This window comes from Alosa alosa, chromosome 5 (genome assembly GCF_017589495.1).
Source record: "Alosa alosa isolate M-15738 ecotype Scorff River chromosome 5, AALO_Geno_1.1, whole genome shotgun sequence".
In the NCBI taxonomy this organism is placed as follows: domain Eukaryota; kingdom Metazoa; phylum Chordata; class Actinopteri; order Clupeiformes; family Clupeidae; genus Alosa; species Alosa alosa.
In genome coordinates this window covers 14447823-14468929 of record NC_063193.1, presented here as the reverse complement: position 1 = coordinate 14468929, position 21107 = coordinate 14447823, and the positions used below count along the sequence as shown (strand labels likewise).

The 21107-nt window shown below is 39.5% G+C and overlaps 1 protein-coding gene across 2 annotated transcripts; it reads right to left on the bottom strand.

Moving 5' to 3' along the window:
- Positions 1–1788: 1788 nt before the first annotated feature.
- On the bottom strand, positions 1789–20620 carry LOC125294472 (prominin-2-like). Of its 2 annotated transcripts, none has more exons than XM_048243259.1 (24): positions 20497–20620; positions 20079–20316; positions 19457–19503; positions 18976–19184; positions 18395–18515; positions 18233–18296; positions 18044–18133; positions 17738–17925; positions 17574–17648; positions 17422–17485; positions 17157–17307; positions 16889–17047; positions 16672–16795; positions 16390–16544; positions 16158–16242; positions 15817–15963; positions 15608–15679; positions 15121–15210; positions 14923–14976; positions 4053–4133; positions 3591–3659; positions 2667–2756; positions 2435–2541; positions 1789–2338 (listed from the first exon to the last, which is right to left on the bottom strand). In XM_048243259.1, the coding sequence occupies exons 2-24, from the start codon at positions 20296–20298 to the stop codon at positions 2203–2205; spliced, it is 2598 nt and encodes an 865-aa protein (XP_048099216.1). In that variant the 5' UTR covers positions 20299–20316; positions 20497–20620; the 3' UTR covers positions 1789–2202. The 2 variants fall into 2 exon arrangements, with proteins under 2 accessions (XP_048099216.1, XP_048099218.1); XM_048243261.1 differs by having other exon boundaries at positions 18233–18317; positions 20497–20616.
- Positions 20621–21107: the final 487 nt, after the last annotated feature.

Below are 21107 nucleotides of genomic sequence, written 5' to 3'. Positions count from 1 at the left end.
CCCTGGGGACCAAACTAAATTTTTCCGTAAAAGTCTAGTGGGGCTAGATACCCACCAAATTTCATGTGCCCCGGTGGTTCGGTGTCCCGGGTATCGTTGACCAAAAATTCAGGAAGTAGATGACGAAAAAAAAAAAAAAAAACTTTGACAATCCCTATATGACCACTTCGCTAGCGGCGGTCATAATAATTCCTCCACTTCACCGCAGCCCATCTGCCATGTCTCTATTCCCCACTAGTGGGGCCCGCCCCACAGTTTGAGAACCACTGCTGCAGCCTAATAGCCTGGCAGGCCATCCTATATCATTGAAATGTATAGTCTGGAATCGAACCATTCTCCTCGCTTAATCCAAGGTGCGGGCAGAGAATTGTCTTTCAAACTGCCTAGGCATGCTATTGCAGCCAGCGCTACGACCAATCAGAACAAAGAGCAGGATGACGTGGCCAGAGCGATGAAAACAGTGAACGGGGAAGTAAACTTTTACCGTATCCGGTCGGAAAAACGGCAAATACATCCTTCTTCGAAAGGAATGACTTAAAGGAGAATTCCAGTGTGATATTGACCTAAAGTGTGTTGAAACATGATACCGAGAGTGAACGTATGTCTCATAGCCCATCTCGGCTTGTCCCCTGCACTCCAAAATCTGGCGCTAGTTAGCCGATGCTACCAACAGCTTTTTCAATGGTGGTGCTTCGGCATCGGGCTAGCCATGCAAATGAATCACTGTTTTACACCATTTACGAGGCTCAATGTATCTCCACACTTCATTGGTAGACTTCCGAGGGCCCTGACATTTAAAACGAGACATTGAGAACTTTGAAAAAGCACTGGTAGTTTACTTACAAGACGATTTATGCAGACAGTATCTTCACAAAGTTTAGCGTTTGCAGCCATCTTGAATTTAGTCACGATAAGTCGAAATTAAGTAAGAATGAACAGGTATGATAAAGGGATCAGATTCCAAAAATAATTCAGTGGAAATGCATGGATTCCAGTTTCTTCCAGTAGCAGCAACTGGAATCCATGCATTTCCACAGAATTATTTTTGGAATCTGTAATTATCTTTGGAAACTTCTCCTGTAAGTGCATTGTGTTGCTCAACTTTCAAAGAAAAGCACAAGTCCAACTCCTCCAAAGTTGACGCCAACGCCGATTCAAACAACTGCTCTTTGTTCACCATAGCCACCTTCCTTGTTGCTACCGTCACAGGACTGTCGTCTTTCTGTTAAGCCTGCCTTAAGACTCTCTAACAAAATAGAGCGCTGTGATTGGATGACGTCCACGGCGTCAGCCAATAGAAATCTCTATGGTTTGATACTAGACGTACAGGCTGAGCAAATTAATTTGCCGCCGCTAGGGTGCGTCTAGATTTCTAGGCTAGCAGCCTAACCTAGTTGCACAGGAAAACATTTTAACTTCTTCACATGGACACCACTGTATCTGTATACTGGCTCTAAACTCCGTTTCTGGCTCAGTTTTTGCTGTGATTGCATATACTCCAGTTGTAAGCCACTACCTCCAACCGAGTGATTTTGATTAAATAAGATCCAAAGAAAACAATATAGATTCCGTGATTAGGTTCCCACAAGTGAGTTTGTAGTTAGGGACACAGGGTAAGTGTTGGCCCCTTCTGAACAAAAACTTGGCCTACTTGAACCTGCTAAATGTACAGTATTGGGCCACATTAGTGAGTGAATGCAAAGATAAAGCTAGACAGCTGGCAGGAGCTTATAAAGATGGCTTGAAGGTACCCTGATCAGTAAAAGTAAGACAACAGCAAGACAAAAGTTAATGAGAAGAGGTTCACCATGCATTTTTCAGCAAGCGGTCTCTTTTAAAGTTTGTCCTTTATTGTTCACAGTATGGAAACAATTTTATGTTGTTCACAGTGTCACTGTATCATTTTTGTTAAACTTTCTGACAATTAAACTCACACTTTTAAATTTAAATTCCCTTTATTTAAATTATTTGTATAGAATATTCCAACACCAGAGGAAACTAACAAACAACAGAGTAACCTTCAACATTATCATTTAATCTAGTTTATACAACAATTGTCCGGCCTCATGGCTACGGCCGAACACCACCCTTGGGAATATCCATGACCAACCCCACTCTCACTCGTGCTATATTGCTTAACTAGACAATAGCACAAAAGTTCTAGACAATTGAACTGATTCCAGACAAAACTAAATACAGCATTTAAGTGTCTTCACATTCTTTGCCTTTGTAGTCGTCATCCCTGCCATATTCATGGTAAAAGTCTTCAGTTTCCTTTAGGCCCATGCCAGGTTTAGTTATTTCATGGCAATAATCAAAATCCTTAAAAGTGACAGTGCTAATTGAAGAGAGAATTACATTGTTAGAATCTAATCACTGGAATCCAGTTTCCAGTACATGACTTGAAATTAAAACAAATGTTGGAAATTGTTACCTGAGGGACTTAGGCACAGCCTGCCAGTGCCTGGCCGTGTGTATACTGAGAATTACCCCAAGGACCAAGAATGCACAACACCAACCTAAACCCAGCCAGAATGCATTCTGCACACACACACACACACACACACACACAGACCAGGCACAGCTTGAAACAAAGATGGAAAAAACATTCTGTGTATGTATATGTTTAGTTTTTAGAAATGACATTTACACTCACACACACTTACCCAAGGATCAATTATATGGACACATGCTGCTCTGTAGATATTGTCCACTGACACAGGAAGCCATTTACAATCCAAAATCTCATTTATGACCTGAGAAAGATAGGAACATTTCAATCATCATGTCAATCAGCAGTTCACTTCACATAGGCCCCTAACAGCTTGCTCACAAGGTGGCACAGATGTTTGTACTATAACATCTAATCAGTGCATCCTCGTATCCAAGTGAATGTGTATGCCAAATTTGAATAAATTCCCTCTAGGAGTTCACGACATGTCGCGTCCACAAGAGCATGACATTTGACCACTAAGCTCTATTAACTTTATCCTTGATTCCAAGTGATTTTTTTTACCTCATCGCAACGCATTCTTGAGATACCACGCTCACAAGGATAGAATATACGTGAGGTATGATCTTATCTTTATCTTAGCTTATCTTTGTCTCAAGCCGTTCGTGAGATATCTCTTTCAGAAGAATGAAACATACCCACATACGGACTGACATACAAATATATGGACGTGGAACCAAAAGCCTTTGGTTATAAATACTGGCACAGATTGCATAACAGTGAACATTCTAAAACAGCTAGCAGTCTTAAAAAGCTAGAAACATTCTTGTCACATAGAATAGGAATCAGTCACATCCATTACACAACAACTTTGTGCAAAATTACTTTTGTGTCGTATATCTCAAACAAGTTATAGTACAGATTGTTGATGCAAATAAAAGCATGATGAATGTGACTGACATTCAGTTCAAAAGAGCTCACTGATGGCTTAAATTCATGCAGCACTTTCTGACACTCATGGATAACTTGAGACGATGGAGTGTTTTTTACACAGACAACCATGTGCAACAAAGGCCAGCATTTGTAAAGTCAGAATCCACAACTCCACAACATTAATACGCATACAGTTGTCACCCACCGCATTGCGAACCCAAGCAAGGTACTTTAAAAGATAGAGCTCTGCTTTCTTCAGCACACACTGTGACACCTGAAAAGCAAAAACATTGCTGAAGTACAGTGAAACTTGCCATCCCCAAATGCATAGTACTACATAGCACAAACAGGTAACACTTGAATTAAGGCTCAGTTATGAAATAAAGAGTTCAGATGCAAAAGCCTTTAAACGCCATCTCCATAAAAAAGTAGATAACAATGTTGAGTGAATGGTCTCCACACATAGTATATGTTAATCAAATAATTTAGCTTCAAAACTCGCTAAATACCACTCTCTTCCTGGTCTGAAATATTGATTTGTAATCAAAAACATATAGGAGCCTGATCAAGAATGCTCATTTAAAAGAAAAGTGGTGAGACAGATTTAGAGGGGTTTGTATCTGAACTCTTCAGATGTTGACAGATGCTGTCAGATGACCAGACTCACATTGCCCACAATGTATGGAGTCTGTGAGATTATTGCTTCATCTGTCTTGGTGGTGCTATTCAGGGCCCGATCTGCATTACCCTGTGCATGAAGAGAACACAAACACACTGGCACACTAAGTGACTAACACTGTTACTTCCATATATCCTATATGAAGATGGTGTGCAGATTGGTTTACATGAAAACATTTGCTGGTGAATCAATCATATCACATCACAAATACTCTCAGCAAATATATTTCTACAGTTCTTATTTTATAACTTAATGGATATTTAAGACTTAAAGGACAATTCCGGCGCAAAATGAACCTAGGGGTTAACTAGATGTACCGCATAGCGGTACAAAATATGACCGCCGCTCAGTCCTGGACATCTGTTCCGCGAAAATAAATCACACTTCAATTTGTCTCCATATTTTACTCCATCCCCCACTCTTGAAACTTTTGTGTATGCTTGTTTGGCATGCCTGAGTGTGTGTGTGCGGCTGCACAGAAAGTAGCCTACTGGTGCTGAAAAGGTGAATAGATTGTAGAATAGCCAAAGAAGATGTAGCATTGTTATAAAACCTTTAAAATCTCTAAACAATCACAAGTAGGGCAGTTCATCACAGTTCATCCATTGCAACTGGATTGATGAAAGGTCACTTACACCTGTAGGCTACATTGTATTTGGGAAAAGCAAAAGGTATCAGCATAATGTTATTTATTTATTTATTTATTTATTTATTTATTATGTATTTATAAACAAAAACATCTCTGTCAGTTCCATGCCGTTTTCAACAGCTATCAAAAACAAAGGTCATTTTTGGATGGATGGATGTTTCTTCTTCTACATAAGATTTTAGTCATCTTTAGTTCATGTAATACTTTATTGTCAATGCACAAATTAAGTAACAGTAGTCTGAAACGTTATTGTTAATGCACAAATTAAGTAACAGTAGTCTGAAACGAAATGCTGTTTTACATCTAACCAGTGGTGCAAATAACTGACATGTCCAAATGGGCCTTGATGAAATGCGTCGCTAGACAGTTCATACACATTTTAACGGGCCAAAGTTGAAGAGCTATTGTCCGTTATTGTTCGCGGCAAATATAGGCTGATTCATGTTCCCTTGCATTGTGTAACTGAGGTCCATGGCTAGTCTGGCTTTCATCAGACCAAGCTCAATCTTTTAAGAAATCAAAAAATAAATAGCGGGCAGATCAGACTGGGTTCACCCAGCCTAGTCCATAGGCAGCCGATATTGTTTAATTTTCCGATTGAGATATACACGTTCTGGCTATTCTAAATGCAAAAATGCATCAGGGAGTTATGACAAAACGGTAACTAACAAACTAGATCCTAATAGAAAGCTGTTAGCTTCCCTAAGCTACAGGTAGGATTATAAGGTAGGCCTATTTACAACATAAACTGTCAATAGGCTATGCTGGCGATAATAAATAAAAATCTCCTTTGAAACCAATGGCTTACGCCTTACAGTATCAAGCGGACTTAAACTGCCATATCGTGGGCGAATGTTGTAATAACATTCACGCAGCTCCATGAGTCAAGGAAAGCGAAATGAAGTAGCCACTTCTAAATGGGACCCACTACACAGTAGCTTAAGGTGTGTTGCTAAAGCAGCCATAATGAAATGAAGGTGTCATTGTTTGGATACTTCACACACACGTGCTTTTTAATTTCACAGACGACAACTGCCAAGCTGGAATCAAAGCACATCGATTCCCCTCTCACACCCTGCACGCACTTAAAACAAAATAAACAGGCGTCTCAGTCTCACGCATGTATAGGCAAAACTGTATCAGACCGGTGTAACGTTGGTAAATCTTCCATTGCACAGAATGATTTTGTAGCACATGCAATAAATGACAGTCGAAAGATACAAACAGTGCTGCTATCAATTTGCATGGTATAACCGCATTTATAGTTTTCTACAAATGCAATCAATCAAATGGGCCTCCATCACTCAACCAACGCTAACGGTAACATTACCTAGGTCCTTATTGATATTACAAGATTAACGTACCTGCAGTAAAAACCAAGCATGTCCGATAAACATCCTCAGATTTATTTCGGCTTCAAGAAGAAATGGGAATTACACTTCATGTGAACATCGTCCTATCCTTATTAGATGTTCGCTTCGGTAAATTACAGTCCTTGTAGGAAGCGTCCATTGTTCTTCCAACCCACTTTTAACTTCCAACAAAATTACGTCTCACTGCAACGATGCGCCATCTAGTGGACAAACGACTACTTATCGCCAATACTGAAAAATGCAGCCATGATGATGATGATGATGAATATTTATTTTGGCTTTCTTTTTAATCCTACTGAATTTGTAATTATGTATCGGCAGTTCTAATACCGATAGTATGTGGGTGCCTGTGTGTGTGCATGTGTATATGTGTGGACCGCCATTTACAGGCCAATGAGTGTACAGTCACTAAATGTACACATAACCTAATTTTTTAGACCCCCATGAATGAAATTCTACGAAAACTTGGCATACCCCCAGAGAATGCCAGGTCAATCATACACATACAATTTTGGTGCAGTTCTGAACATCTTAACTGAAGATAGGGGCGATTAAAGCAGAATAATATTGCATTTTCATTTTTACCGGGGATGGGGACTAAAATGAAATTTTTAAGGTAAAAGTCTAGTGGGGCTACATACCCACCAAATTTCATGTACCCGGGTGGTTCGGTGTCCCGGTATCAATGACCAAAAATTCAGGAAGTAGATGACGGGAAAAAATTCTTGAATTGTGTGCATGTGTGCGGTACAAGTTTATGTTTATGTGTGTGGGTGTGTGTGTGTGTGTGTGTATGTGCTTTGTGTGTTTGCCTGCGATGTGTGTTTGTGCATGTGCATGCATGCGCATATATGTCTACTGTGTGAGTATGTGTCATACGTGATGATTACTGTAAATGTATGTGTATGCGTGTGTATCTGTTTATGCACATGTGTGCACATGGAATGGGTTAACATGACCCCTGGAGGCAAACATACGGAAAAAAATTGGTCATCCTAGGCCCTACAGTTCTCAAGATATTCACAGAGAACTGTGTCTGCCCTACCCTCCTTTCGGGGGGTCCAGTCCAGCGGGGGCTACAGATCAAAACGAAAAATGACGGTTCCATGCTATCCATGTGGGGTACATGCCCACCAAGTTTTGTGTACCCCGGGTCTTTCAGTGTCCCGAATCCTTTGTTGGTGTACGCCACTAAATGTACACATAAATTATTTTATTGTAAGGCCCCCATGAACGAAAAGTACACAAAACTTGGCATGCATTCGAAGGTGTCATAATGATCCTACACTTTTAATTTCGTGCAGTTTTGACCTTGTCAGCCAGAGATATTGTGATGAAAACACCTAATTTTTGCTTTTTAATTTTAACTAGGTAGCTAAACATGAAATAAGTGGTAATGGGATGGGTTAACATGCCCCTTAAGACCAACATACATAAAAAAGGTGGACCTCCTAGTCCCTACGGTTCTCGAGATATTCACAGAAAACTGTCTCCGCCACCTACAGGCCAGTTGGTGTATAGTAACATAAATTAATTTATTGTGTGGCCCCCCCATGAACGGAATTCCACAAAACTTGGCGTGCATACAGAGGGTGTCATAATGATCCTACACTTCCAATTTCGTGCAGTTTTGACTATGTTAGGTCACAGATACCTTCAATTACAACACCTCATTTTTACTTTTTTGTGTTTAACTAGGTGGCGCTATACATGAAATGAGTGGTTATGGAATGGGTTGACATGGCCCCTTGAGATCAACATACAAAAAAATGGTCCTCCTAAACCCTACGGTTTTCGAGATATTCACAGAAAACTGTGTCTGCCCTACCCTCCATTCGGGGGGTCCAGTCCAGCGGGGGGGCTACAGATCAAAACGAAAAACGATGGTTCCATGCTATCCATGTGGGGTTACATGCCCACCAAGTTTCGTGTACCCCGGTCTTTCAGTGTCCCGGAATCATTGACGGAAATTTGGGCATGCGAAAAAGAAAAAAAAAAATCTGACTAAACCTATATGACCGCCGTTCCATTGGGATTTTTTTGCCGTCCAATGGTTTTTTTGCAAACCGCTAAATAGCATTATAACGGTCATAATAATAGTTCTATACCATGTAACATAACTTCTATAGTGAACTTACTTAGTGGATGTCAGTGTTGTAATGTAACGGAGTACATATACTTCGTTACTGTACTTCAGTAGAAATTTCAATGATTGCCATTTAAATTTATGTCTTTAAACTGTATACGCTATTTAAATTTATGTCAACTTTCACTTTAAACTGTATACTTTTACTCCGCTATATTTCCACTAAGCATCTTCCTCCCGCTCATAGACTTCGTTACTAAAACATAAAATCAGAAGAAATGTTTTGTTGGCAGCTTTCTGTGAAGCGACTGCAATAAGGAGGTTTGGGGAGGGACCCTTCACTTTTGGGCCGGTCGAGGAAAAAAATATTGACATTTGTCACGTTAGTCTATCTTTTCTTAAAGTAGGACACGTTCCGAATTATGTGCATGACACCAATGCAATGCCTCTGCATGGGTTGTAGACTACGTGAGGGAGTTCTCCCCTCCCAAAAATATTTGGTTGGGTCCATATAGCCCGTCTTTTCCAAAAAGTTTTCTCAGATACGGATAGCCGAGCCGGCCCTACACAAGCGCCAGGAAGGATGGATGGTAGAAAGAGGCCAGGAGAGACTGAGCAGCAGATCAACCAGTCGACCACTGGAAATGATGAGCCCGAAATTAGTGATGAGGAGGCCATGACTACAGGGACAAGTAGACAGGATAAATTAAAGTTATTTAATGTAAGAAAGAGCAATTACCCTACATGATAAACCTATATGCCTTGTTTGCTCAGAAGAGGGTGTAGTAAAGGAGTAGGCTAAATCACCAAACAACAATATAGCCTACCTATGCAAAAAAACATGTAGCCTAAACATTAGCTCAATGCCTCTGTGGAAGTGTGGGATAGGCTACATTTCAAAGGCTTTCTATCTTTATTTCTTTCTTTCTTTCTTTCTTTCTGTTTTTGTTAACTTGTGGAATAGTGGAATATTTTTGTTAACTTCTTAGTTGAAGTGAATTATTATGACCCCCGCGCAGCCAAGCGGCGGGTCATATAGGTTTAGTCAGATTTTTTTTTTTTTTTTTTTTTTTTTTTTTTTTTTTTTTTTTTGTCCAAATTTCCGTCAATGATTCCCGGGACACTGAAAGACCGGGTAGACAAAACTTGGTGGGCATGTAACCCCATATGGATAGCATGGAACCATCGTTTTTCGTTTTGATCTGTAGCCCCCACGCTGGACTGCACCCCCGAAAGGAGGGTAGGGCAGACACAGTTTTCTGTGAATATCTCGAACCGTGAAGGTTTAGGAGGACCACCTTTTTTTTTTTATGTTGATCTCAAGGGGCCATGTCAACCCATTCCATAACCACTAATTTCATGTATAGCGCCACCTAGTTAAACACAAAAAAGTAAAAATGAGGTGTTGTAATTGTAGGTATCTGTGACCTAACATAGAAATTGGAAGTGTAGGATCATTTTGACACCTTCTGAATGCACGCCAAGTTTCGTGGAATTTTGTTCATGGGGGGCCACACAATAAATGAATTTCTGTTATATTACACCAACTGGCCTGTAGGTGGCCGGAGACAGTTTTCTGTGAATATCTCGAGAACCGTAGGGCCTAGGAGGTCCACCTTTTTTTTGTATGTTGGTCTTAAGGGGGCATGTCAACCCATCCCATTACCACTTATTTCATGTATAGCGCCACCTAGTTAAAAATTAAAAAGCAAAAAATTAGGTGTTTTCATCTCAATATCTCTGGCTGACAAGGTCAAAACTGCACGAAATTAAAAGTGTAGGATCATTATGACACCCTCTGAATGCATGCCAAGTTTTGTGTACTTTCGTTCATGGGGGGCCTTACAATAAAATAATTTATGTGTACATTTAGTGACGTACACCAACAAGGATTCCCGGGACACTGAAAGACCGGGGTACACAAAACTTGGTGGGCATGTAACCCCACATGGATAGCATGGAACAATCGTTTTTCGTTTTGATCTGCAGCCCCCCCACTGGATTGGACCCCCCGAAAGGAGGGTAGGGCAGACACAGTTCTCTGTGAATCTTTTATGGTATGTTGGTCTCAAGGGCCCACATCAACCTGGCTCATAATCACTCATTTGTGATTTGCCCCCCCCCCGGTCAAAAATGAAAATGCAATATTATTCTGCTTTAATCAGCCTATCTTCAGTTAAGATGTTCAGAACTGCACCAAATTTTATGTGTATGATTGACCTGGCATTCTCTGGGGTCTGGGGTATGCCAAGTTTCGTAGAATTTCATCCTTGGGGGCTAAAAATTAGGTTATGTGTACATTTAGTGACTGTACACTCATTGGCCTGTAAATGGCGGTGCACACATATAAACATGCACACACACTGGCACCCACATACTATCGGTATTAGAACGGCCGATACATAATTACAAATTCAATAGGATCAAAAGAAAGCCAAAATATTCATCATCATCATCATGGCTGCATTTTCAGTATTGGCGATAAGTAGTCATTTGTCCACTAGATGGCGCATCGTTGCAGTGAGACGTAATTTTGTTGGAAGTTAAAAGTGGGTTGAAAAATAATGGACACTTCCTACAAGGACTGTAATTTACCGCAGCTTAACAGCCCAAGGACAGGACGATGTTCACATGAAGTGTAAGTGAGGATGAAGTGAGGATGTTTATCGGACATGCTTGGTTTTACTGCAGGTACGTTAATCTTGTAATATCAATAAGGACCTAGGTAATGTTACCGTTAGCGTTGGTTGAGTGATGGAGGCCCATTTGATTGATTGCATTTGTAGAAAACTATAAATGCGGTTATACCAAGCAAATTGATAGCAGCACTGTTTGTATCTTCGACTGTCATTTATTGCACGTGCTACAAAATCATTCTGTGCAATGGAAGATTTACCAACGCTACACCGGTCTGATACAGTTTTGCCTATACATGCGAGACTGAGACGCCTGTTTATTTTGTTTTAAGTGCGTGCAGGGGTGAGAGAGGGAATCGATGTGCTTTGATTACAGCTTGGTAGTTGTAGTCTGTGAAATTAAAAAGCACGTTGTGTGAAGTATCCAAACAATGACACCTTCATTTCATTATGGCTGATTTAGCAAACACACCTTAAGCTACTGTGTAGTGGGTCCCATTTAGAAGTGGCTACTTCATTCTCTCGGGGCCTTGACTCATGGAACTGCGTGAATGTTATTACAACTTTTCGCCAGGATATGGCAGTTTAAGTCCGCTTTGATACTGTAAGTTAAGTAAGCCATTGGTTTCAAAGGAGATTTTATTTGTGTCGCCAGCATAGCCTATTGACAATTTATGTTGTAAATAGGCCTACCTTATAATCCTACCTGTAGCTTAGGGAAGCTAACAGCTTTCTATTAGTATCTAGTTTGTTAGTTACAGTTTTGTCATAACTCCTAATGCATTTTTTGCATTTAGAATAGCCAGAGCGTGTATATCTCAATCTGAAAATTAAACAATATCCGGTGCCTATGGACTAGGCTGGGTGAACCCAGCCTGATCTGCCCGCTATTTATTTTTGATTTCTTAAAAGATTGAGCTTGGTCTGATGAAAGCCAGACTAGCCATGGACCTCAGTTACACAATGCAAGGGAACATGAATCAGCCTATATTTGCACGAACAATAACGGACAAAAGCTCTTCAACTTTGGCCCTGTTAAAATGTGTATGAACAGTCTAGCGGCGCATTTCATCAAAAAAGGCCCATTTGGACATGTCAGTTATTTGCACCACTGGTTAGATGTAAAACAGCATTTCGTTTCAGACTACTGTTACTTAATTTGTGCATTAACAATAACGTTTCAGACTACTGTTACTTAATTTGTGCATTGACAATAAAGTATTACATGAACTAAAGATGACTAAAATCTTATGTAGAAGAAGAAATATTCACAAAAATCCATCCATCCAAAAATGACCTTTGTTTTGATAGCTGTTGAAAACGGCATGGAACTTACAGAGATGTTTTTTGTTTATAAATACATAAAAATAAATAAATAAATAAATAAATAACATTATGCTGATACCTTTTGCTTTTCCCAAATACAATGTAGCCTACAGGTGTAAGTGACCTTTCATCAATCCAGTTGCAATGGATGAACTGTGATGACCTGCCCTACTTGTGATTGTTTAGAGATTTTAAAGGTTTTATAACAATGCTACATCTTCTTTGGCTATTCTACAATCTATTCACCTTTTCAGCACAAGTAGGCTACTTTCTGTGCAGCCAAGACACACACACTCAGGCATGCCAAACAAGCATACACAAAAAAAGTTTCAAGAGTGGGGATGGAGTAAAAGATGGAGACAAATTGTGATTATTGTGAAAGTGTGATTTATTTTCGCGGAATGGATGTACAGGACTGAGCGGCGGTCATATTTTGTACGCTATGCGGTATCTAGTTATATAACCTTTTACACATTTGTTGAACCATGGTACTAATAAAAACGACAGGATAGTAAGAGCTGAAATGTTGCTTAATTTATGCAATTTCCACCACTATGGAATGGGCAAAAACTTCAGTAACTGAAAACCAGCTTCTTTTGAAGATGAACAGGCACCTTTTCAGTTTCAACTAATGACTGGCATATTAGTAGCTGGACATAGGTGGCCTTGTGAGAAGAGGACCTGGGGCAGCATTGGCCCACTGGTTAGCACTCTGGACTTGTAAGGAGGGCTGCCGGTTCGAGCCCGACCAGTGGGCACGGCTGAAAGTTTGAGCAAGGCACCTCCCGAGGCTGCTCAACTATTAGTGTGTGCTTCACCTCACTGTGTGTTCACGGAGTGCTGTTTGTGTTTCACTAATTCACCGATTGGGTAAAAAGCAGAGACCAAATTTCCCTCACGGGATCAAAAAAGTATATATACTTATACTTATACTTACAGTAGATGAGTATACTTACAGGTGATCCTGGGGAGTAAGTCCTAGAAATGCTCATACCACATGACCAAAATGTTCTCCCTACAAGCAGGTCTTTTTTTTTTAAGAAATAAGTTATTTATTTTTCATTTTTACCTGAAGTTCATACAAAAGTGACATTTCTGTTTCTGTTTTTTTCTTTGATGTCAGCTCTAAAAATATGCTGTTTGTTCTTTGAACTTAAGAGAATTGTGCCTGAAAAATCCTAGAAAATAATGTGATTTTGATTTGATGAGTGAGATTAAGAAGATATGGGAACCCTGAATATGATTTATGCTTTACTATAAGAAAGCCAAAATAAAGTTCACAATAAAAGTTCAAAATAAAACCGCTTACTTTTTACTTTTACTTCAAATAATTAAGTACATTAAATATCAGAAAGTTACTTTTGATACTTAAGTACATTATATATCAGATACTTTAAGACTTTTACTTAAGTAATATTCTAAAAGGTAACTTTCACTTCTACCAAAGTCTTTTTCTAGTGCGATACTTGTACTTTTACTCAAGTATTGCTTTCTAGTACTTTATACAACACTGGTGGATGTCCATCTGGTCCCTCTGGTATGGATTGCCGCCTCCAATTTCTTTTCGGGACATGGAACAAAGTTTCAACTACAGCCCTGTTTATCAATGAGGGGAAATCTTCAGACTGGGGGTCGCGACGCAACAGGTCTCACTCCATGCAACACAGGCACTGGCACTCCTCTTCGGTGGCCATAGCTTCACAATGTCGGCAGGTAGCCTACAGTTTCCAGAAGTGCGAGGCTGTGTGCGGCATTGACTACAGGTAGCTCTCTCTCTCATAGCCCTTTCACAGAGCTCCCGCAGCTTTTCTTTGGTATATTCCGACGTCCAATAAGGGTTCATCCTCGATGTCTTCAAATTCGTTCAAATAACCTGCCATCTCTTATGTCTCCTGTTGCGTTCAGTGCTTCTCTTTTGCACAGTCCTTTCTTTCGGCAACAACGTTTCACGCGAGATTCACTTCACATCCCAGAGTTTGTCTGTTTTCCCAAGGCGTCTGCCTGTAGGCCTATGTGAACCAGACGTGAACGGTAATGTGTTTCTTTTTAATAAACTGCCTGTACACTTACAAAGTTGTCAATGCTTCGGTTTACATTATGCTACTGTGTAAGTGTGGTGCTATTTTGAGCCTTGTTAGTGGTATAGAAATAGCGATTTCTTTCTTCTGTACGTGTGCCCCGAAGGCTAGCGTTAAACGCTAATTAGCGGTTTGCAATAAAACTGGTCACATTCGACTAGCATGAAAACAAATCCCAGCGAACGGTCGAACTCAGTACACATGTGTTATTAACCTAGGTTCATTTTGCGCCGGAATTGTCCTTTAATGGGCCCGAGTTTGGCGGCGATGCGGGAAGCTACATCAAGGCGGGGACTATGAAATGGGTGGGACCCCTCCAGTGAATTGAATTTGAATAAACCAATCACATGCAACCAATGTTAAATTCTGATCTATCTATCTTTTATTAACATCGGCCTGACTCAGCCCACTTCATGTGTCTGACTTCGCTCTGGCTACAGTGCACATACACATTACTTATGGGTATAGACCCTTTCAACAATAAAAACAAAAACAATGCTTGAACGTTCTATTTGGGTCCCAATCTACTTCCTCTGCATTAAGAAAACATATGGAATGTTAAAAAGGAAGTCTTGTGGGGCCAACTATGATGCTGATAATGGAACTCTCTTGAAAGGGTCTATCCAATCATGTTAATATTGAGAATTAGCAGCACGCTAGCATGCATAACTTGTTTTTACAGTCTTGCTGACAGATGTCAGACTATGTACCTGATACTGCTGACTGATCGTCTTCACAGCGTTGACACTGATTTTCATTGCTTTCTGATAAACAAATGCAACATGTCAGACAGTTCAAACACCATTTTTCACCTTGCAGATCCATCAGCAGGTCTTTTGTCCTGTCGTGTTTATCACATATAACCTGCACAGTGGTCTGTCACAGATATCACAAAGTAAGAAACTCACTGCGTTTGATTCCTGAAGTGCAACAATCTCAGTTAGATTTCTTGTCATCTTTGCCACTTTCTCCAAGTCCTCCTTAACTGTTGTATTTTCCTTTTTCAATTAAAATACAAAAACAGAAAGCGTAATGTGAAAAAAATAAGGGTGAATATGAAGGGTTCAGATGCAAAAGCCTCTAAATGCCACCTATGTCAAAAATGAGATAAAGATGGTGAGGGGATGCTCTCCACACATAGTATATGCTAATCAAATAATTTAACTTCTAAACCAACTAAATACCACTCTCTTCCTGGTCTGGAATATCGATTTATAGGCAAAAACCTATAGGAGCCTGAATTTAAATGCTCATTTAAAAGAAAAGTGGTCAGACGGATTTAAAGGGTTTTGCATCTGAACTCTTCATATACAGTATGTATTGCCACAAAATTTAAAAATAAATAAGCTATATCACAGTGATGGATTTTTGTTCAGATCTGACACAAAAACTCACTTGCAGTTGTGCAGCCTCATCCAGTTGATCAGCAAAATCATTGAGGTCAGTACTCACCACAGGTTGACTCAGCTTAGGGGCACAATTAAAACATGATAAACTTTAATGTGTACAGATGTACAAAATAGGATTTTCTGATAAGCATTCATCGATATAAAAGTAGTAAAATGCTTAAGAGGATAATGATGGGGTGACAGTTATATACAAACCAGGTCTAGAAGTGCATCATAATCAATCTGACCCAGTGTGCTGTTCTTGAACTTGATCAAGGCCTGTCTGCCTTCACGAGGTAGAAGAGTGATACTACCAAGGTTAACATTCAGGGTATGGAAGCTTTGATTAAATACCCCTAGGTACTGAGGAGAGAGAAATCAACCAACTTTAGACAAGTACAGTGTCTTGTAAATAGTCGAGAAAAGTCGAGCTGATATCTGGTGTGAGTGTTGTGTGTGTGTGTGTGTTGTGTGTGGTGAGTATGGTGTGTGCACTTGGACTGTTCATGCACGTTTGGTGGAGTTGATATGCAATTGGAAGACAAAGCATGTACTACCCTGCTGGCGTTTAGAAACGCATCCATGTTGAAAACTTCATGCATGTGCATGCTGTAGAAAAGAGACTCTCCTTTCATACAGCCGCTATACAGAGAAAAGCCACAAATAAATCATACTCCTTCCATTTACTTTAATTCACTATTTAACTTAAGTACTTTTACTTTAGTTAGTGCCACACCCACAGAGTGTGCTAGGCTTACTCATAAGCATGGAGGAAGAGTGGCAACTCACTGGTACATCACGGAAGTCTTGATGCAGATCCCTTGAGTGATGTTGAGTTCTTGGCTGGCATTAAAAGCTTGGGTGGCGTTTGTGAGTTGAGTGGAGTTGATTTCATTGGACGTGTTGTAGCCTGGGATGATAGGCTTTTCGCTCTGGTCAAAAAACTTCACAACATATGAGAGAAAGTTTATTTCTCATTAGTCCATGCTGTTGTAGATAAATATTTACACCCAAAAAAGCCTGCCTTGATTCAAGACCATGAACAACACTTCATAATGGCTCTCTCCTCACCTCAAAAAGTTCCCCTCTATTCCAGCTACGGCATCCGAGGGTGTAAGCATTTCCACCAATGAACAGGGTGATGACCAATAGGATGAGGAACAGCCAGGAGAAGACAAAGGTCATCACAGTGGCACTGCAAATAACAAAAAGGCAAAGAATTAGGGACAGATATAGCAGAGTGTCAAAGGCGGATGAATACAGTATTGGAGGCAGAAAATGACCTCACCTTCTGAGCAGGCAGACAGCTGTGTGGTTAAATCGATCTTTGGTGAAGGAGGAGTAGAGGGTGGGAGAATATTCAATTGGCAATCCAAGGCAAAGTGCGACAATCATCAGAATCACTATGATCAAAATCAGAGTGCAAAATACAATGGCCACTGCCCACCTATAGGGGGCAAAAGAGAGCAGACATATTTCTAAATGTCTCTTGATGCTCAAAAATAGCACCAAGGGGTAATTGTGTGCACAGTCAATATGACCCAAACACTTCATACCTGACATAATCATAGTAATCCACATATTTCCAGTACTGATCCACCGCTCGCCTGACACTTGACACTGAATTTGAAAGAGATTTCAAAGTGGGAATCCGACAACTACAATTTCTCAAATACTCCTTAGATTTCTCCAAGTCTTCTTCAATTTCTACAATGGTAAATAAAAGGACACAATAAGTGAGGCCTGTAGCAGAAAGACTAAGAGGGGAATTGTAAGAGACTTTAAAATGGAGAAGAGGAGTTTCTCAGATTAAGAGCCTACCTGCTATTGTTGGCTCTAGCTGTCTGCTACATGTTTGTGGAATAGAATAGAAGGACATATTTCCCTGAAACACACAAACATTTAGATGAGAAGACATTTTTGCATGTCCGTCTCTGCTATAGCATTTATATATTTGTGGATGTTTCACATACCTTTCTCACAATATCTGTTGCTAGTATACTAGAGAGTTCATTCAGCTGGTCAAGTTGTTGTTGCACACTTGGGATCTACACAAAAAGAATGAAAGCAAATTACAACAAAATACTGTGCAATAGATACCCATAGTGCAATTCCCATAAACAGAGAGAGACCACACCTGGTTGTAGTTAGCCACTGTTTCCAGGTTGCTAGCATCTGGGACATTACAGGTCGAACAACTATTTCTAATATTCTGAATTTGAGACTGGATGGCTTGCAGTCCTTGTTGAAGGTCTACGTGGTGAGCCTGTAGGTCTTTTCTTTTAATTTCCATTTCCTCCAGGTTGGTTAAGGCCCCTCTGACATCTACAAATGTAGAATAACTTGTATTCATATGATACTACAGGAACTATTTCACATATTCCTGTGTCATCATGTGTGTGTGTCTGTGGATCGACTGACACAGGAGTACATAATGACACACCTTGAATTGATACCGATAGCGCAGAGAGAGCATCGTGAACATCTCTGCCAAAAGTTGAGATGAGAGTTTCACCAATTACATTTCCTGTTCCTGTAAAACAAAACACAAAGAGCCTCCAAACTGTCAACTCACAGTGAACTCTAAACACCAGAGGGCTTAAATGTTATGAACCAGTATTTGCTTACTCACCATTTAATGTCTTGGTGATCTCTCCTTTGGGAATGGAAAATTCATCAATAGCTCTTCTTATATTCTAGAATAAAGCATCATAACACTATGGGGTTCAATTTGGCTCTGAAATCATTTTCCAAATGACTTTGTTCAGTAGGATATGTACACGGAAAAGCATACCTCTGGGATCACCTTGAAGATTTCATCAGCCTTTTTTATATCAATCATGAGTTGATGCAAGCTGGGTCTCATGTTTTCACGCACCTTGTCGTTTGTTGTGAAGGCCAGAATCACTCCAGTTCTACAAAAGAGCTAAATGTAATACTAATAGAAAAAATAAGACTTGTCTACTGTCCTCTTTATATCTTTATACCAATATCACTGTAAAAATGACCATTAACACTTTGAGTGCCAAAAGCTTTTTTAAAACCGTTTTGCCAGGTCTCGCTAGGTCACTTCCCGGAAACTTTAGAGGCAACACTTCACATTTCTCAGGAACAGAGGCATGTAGAGATAAATGGTTTGTACTCACTGAGAGCTTAAGGTCTCACCTTTCAAACGAGCCATGTGTCCATAGCTAGAATAAGCTGTGGCTCTACAAAAATAGTCAACTATCTAGATTGCTAGCACTCTGGGTCAAAGCTTCCGAAAACAGTGTTGCATTAAAAAGTTTTAACATATTTGCATATTAACATATATAGCAGAGAGAGAAAGAGAGAAAAGAATAGTGGAATAAACTATTGAAGTCATGTATGTCTTACAACAATAAAATGGCAACAACTGCAAGGCATGTTGCCACAGTGATGTCCGTGTAGGGCCATGTTGAGGATGATGTTGAGGGATTATTTGGCGGAAACTTTTTCTGACGGAAATAATTCCAAGCAAGCACTCCACCCCAAACTGCCATTATGAGAACATAGAGGATGGCCAGTATGAGACAGACCACATAACCTGCCTCATATTCCACAAGCTGTTTAAAAAAAAAAAAAAAAAAAACGATTATGTCACTTAGCACACTAAACTAAACTAAACACTAAACATGCTGCATATCCAAGAACTCTCCAGTGTCTTTAACATATCCTTATGGGATTACATTTCAATCAATGAATCTCTTTGGTATTATCAAATTGTCCTTATATCCCATTTCAGATATTGAATTAATTAGCATACATATTAACATTTATAAATAATGCATATTTCATATATGCTTAAATCAAATTATCATCAACTAATGTTACTCACCGAAGATGTGTTCAGCTGTGCATTTCTTGAAGCATTAATGGCAAGCTCTGTGTTAATTTAAAAAGTGCTCATTAATTCCAAAAATAATTCAAATTCAGTTTAAGTCAGGACAATTGAAAGAAAGGAACAGAAATGATCAAGAATTAACTTTTTGTAAAAGGTTGAGAAGGAAGATTAATTTACATGTCATTTCGCATGATCTTTATAGCAAGTTATATAGGTCTAAATAAAAATGAAAAGTTCCTTGATTTTATTCTCATGAATAACCATGATTGTTTGAATCATATGTAGGCTATATGTTTATGTCTATTTTTTACAGTCTATGGTTTATGTCCATAAATTAGTAAGCATATGTAAAAATTAATTTGTGTATACTAGCTTAACTTGTGCAAGTACTGTAGTCTAGAACATTTATATTTATATTTAGTCATTTAGCTGATGCTTTCATCCAAAGTGACTTACAAAAAAGGAACATTTAAGGCACAGTGCAACTAGCTGTTAGTGCAGCATAATGTAAAACAAAGTGAGGCAAGACCAAAAACATCAACATGAGTAGGCTATAACTAAGGAGCAGGCACCTTCCATTTCAGTCAGCCATAGTAACAAACAGGGTGTTATTTACCTAATGGAAATTTGCTTGGCTGAACTGCCTCCAAAAAGACCCTTGCAAAATTGTACAAAGGCTCCAGTGAACCTACAAACTTTTCAGTGCCCTGCCCGGGAATCTGAGTAAAGTTGACCAAAGATGGAAAATCTGTGTTGTTCGTGCAGTTCTCCATTGAGTCTATGCTGCTTAGGAAGGTCAGAAACACCAAAACAGACGCACCTCCATGGTGTGCCATGGCCCATTAAAAGATGACCTGTTAATACATTTTTAGCAAAAAATCCAAATCACACTTTCCTCATCATGGTATCATATTCACATGTCTATCACAATAATAATCATTAATACAACTATATTATAGGTTATCTTATAATATATGTTATTAGTCTATGATATAGAATTAGTATGTCCATGAAGAGTGGAACAATTATTTTACCTTAGGCAAGAGAAAGTGTTTTCTGTGGTATACAATCCACCATTATCAGTCCATGCACAGCTTCACTGTTTCATCATCTGAGACAAGAGTGCAGATTGTTCCATTTCATATAGTAGAAGCATACCTGAAAGGGGATGGGAACTAGTTTTACAGGCTAACGCTACAATGGGGATTACCCCAGGACAGTCACAATAACAATCCCAATCTCAGTTTCTCCGTTTTTACGAGGACAGATTATGCATATTTCACATTAATTTAGTCATCTATAAAAAGTAGGCCTAGGTACTAGAACATAGGCTACTAAAATGTAATTCTCACAATGGTGTCTCCTCAATCCTCTCCACAAATCATTGCAAGAATAAAATGAATAATTTGCAAATCACTAGCAACCTTACATAAAAGTTACTTTCATACACTTGGATTGAGATCTTGCCTTTAATTATAGTCACGTCTATTCTAATGTCCAGGATATATAGCCTAATGTTGTAAGACTGTTGTAAGAAGACTAACTTTGTGCTACAATGGGCCCCGAGGCGTGGCTATGATGTGGGTTTTCATTGGTAAGCGGCAAAATTATTTTTCTTACCCAACGGATTGTGGGTAATGGTGTG

Excerpts from the sequence above, each read along its gene's own strand:
- LOC125294472 (XM_048243259.1), bottom strand. The coding sequence starts at position 20,298 with ATGGCACACCATGGAGGTGCGTCTGTTTTGGTGTTTCTGACCTTCCTA. Across the intron at positions 17,926-18,043 it reads GCTATCGGTATCAATTCAAG|ATGTCAGAGGGGCCTTAACC; the intron begins GTGTGTCATTAT and ends CTACATTTGTAG. Across the intron at positions 2,339-2,434 it reads GCTGTGCCTAAGTCCCTCAG|CACTGTCACTTTTAAGGATT; the intron begins GTAACAATTTCC and ends CTCTTCAATTAG.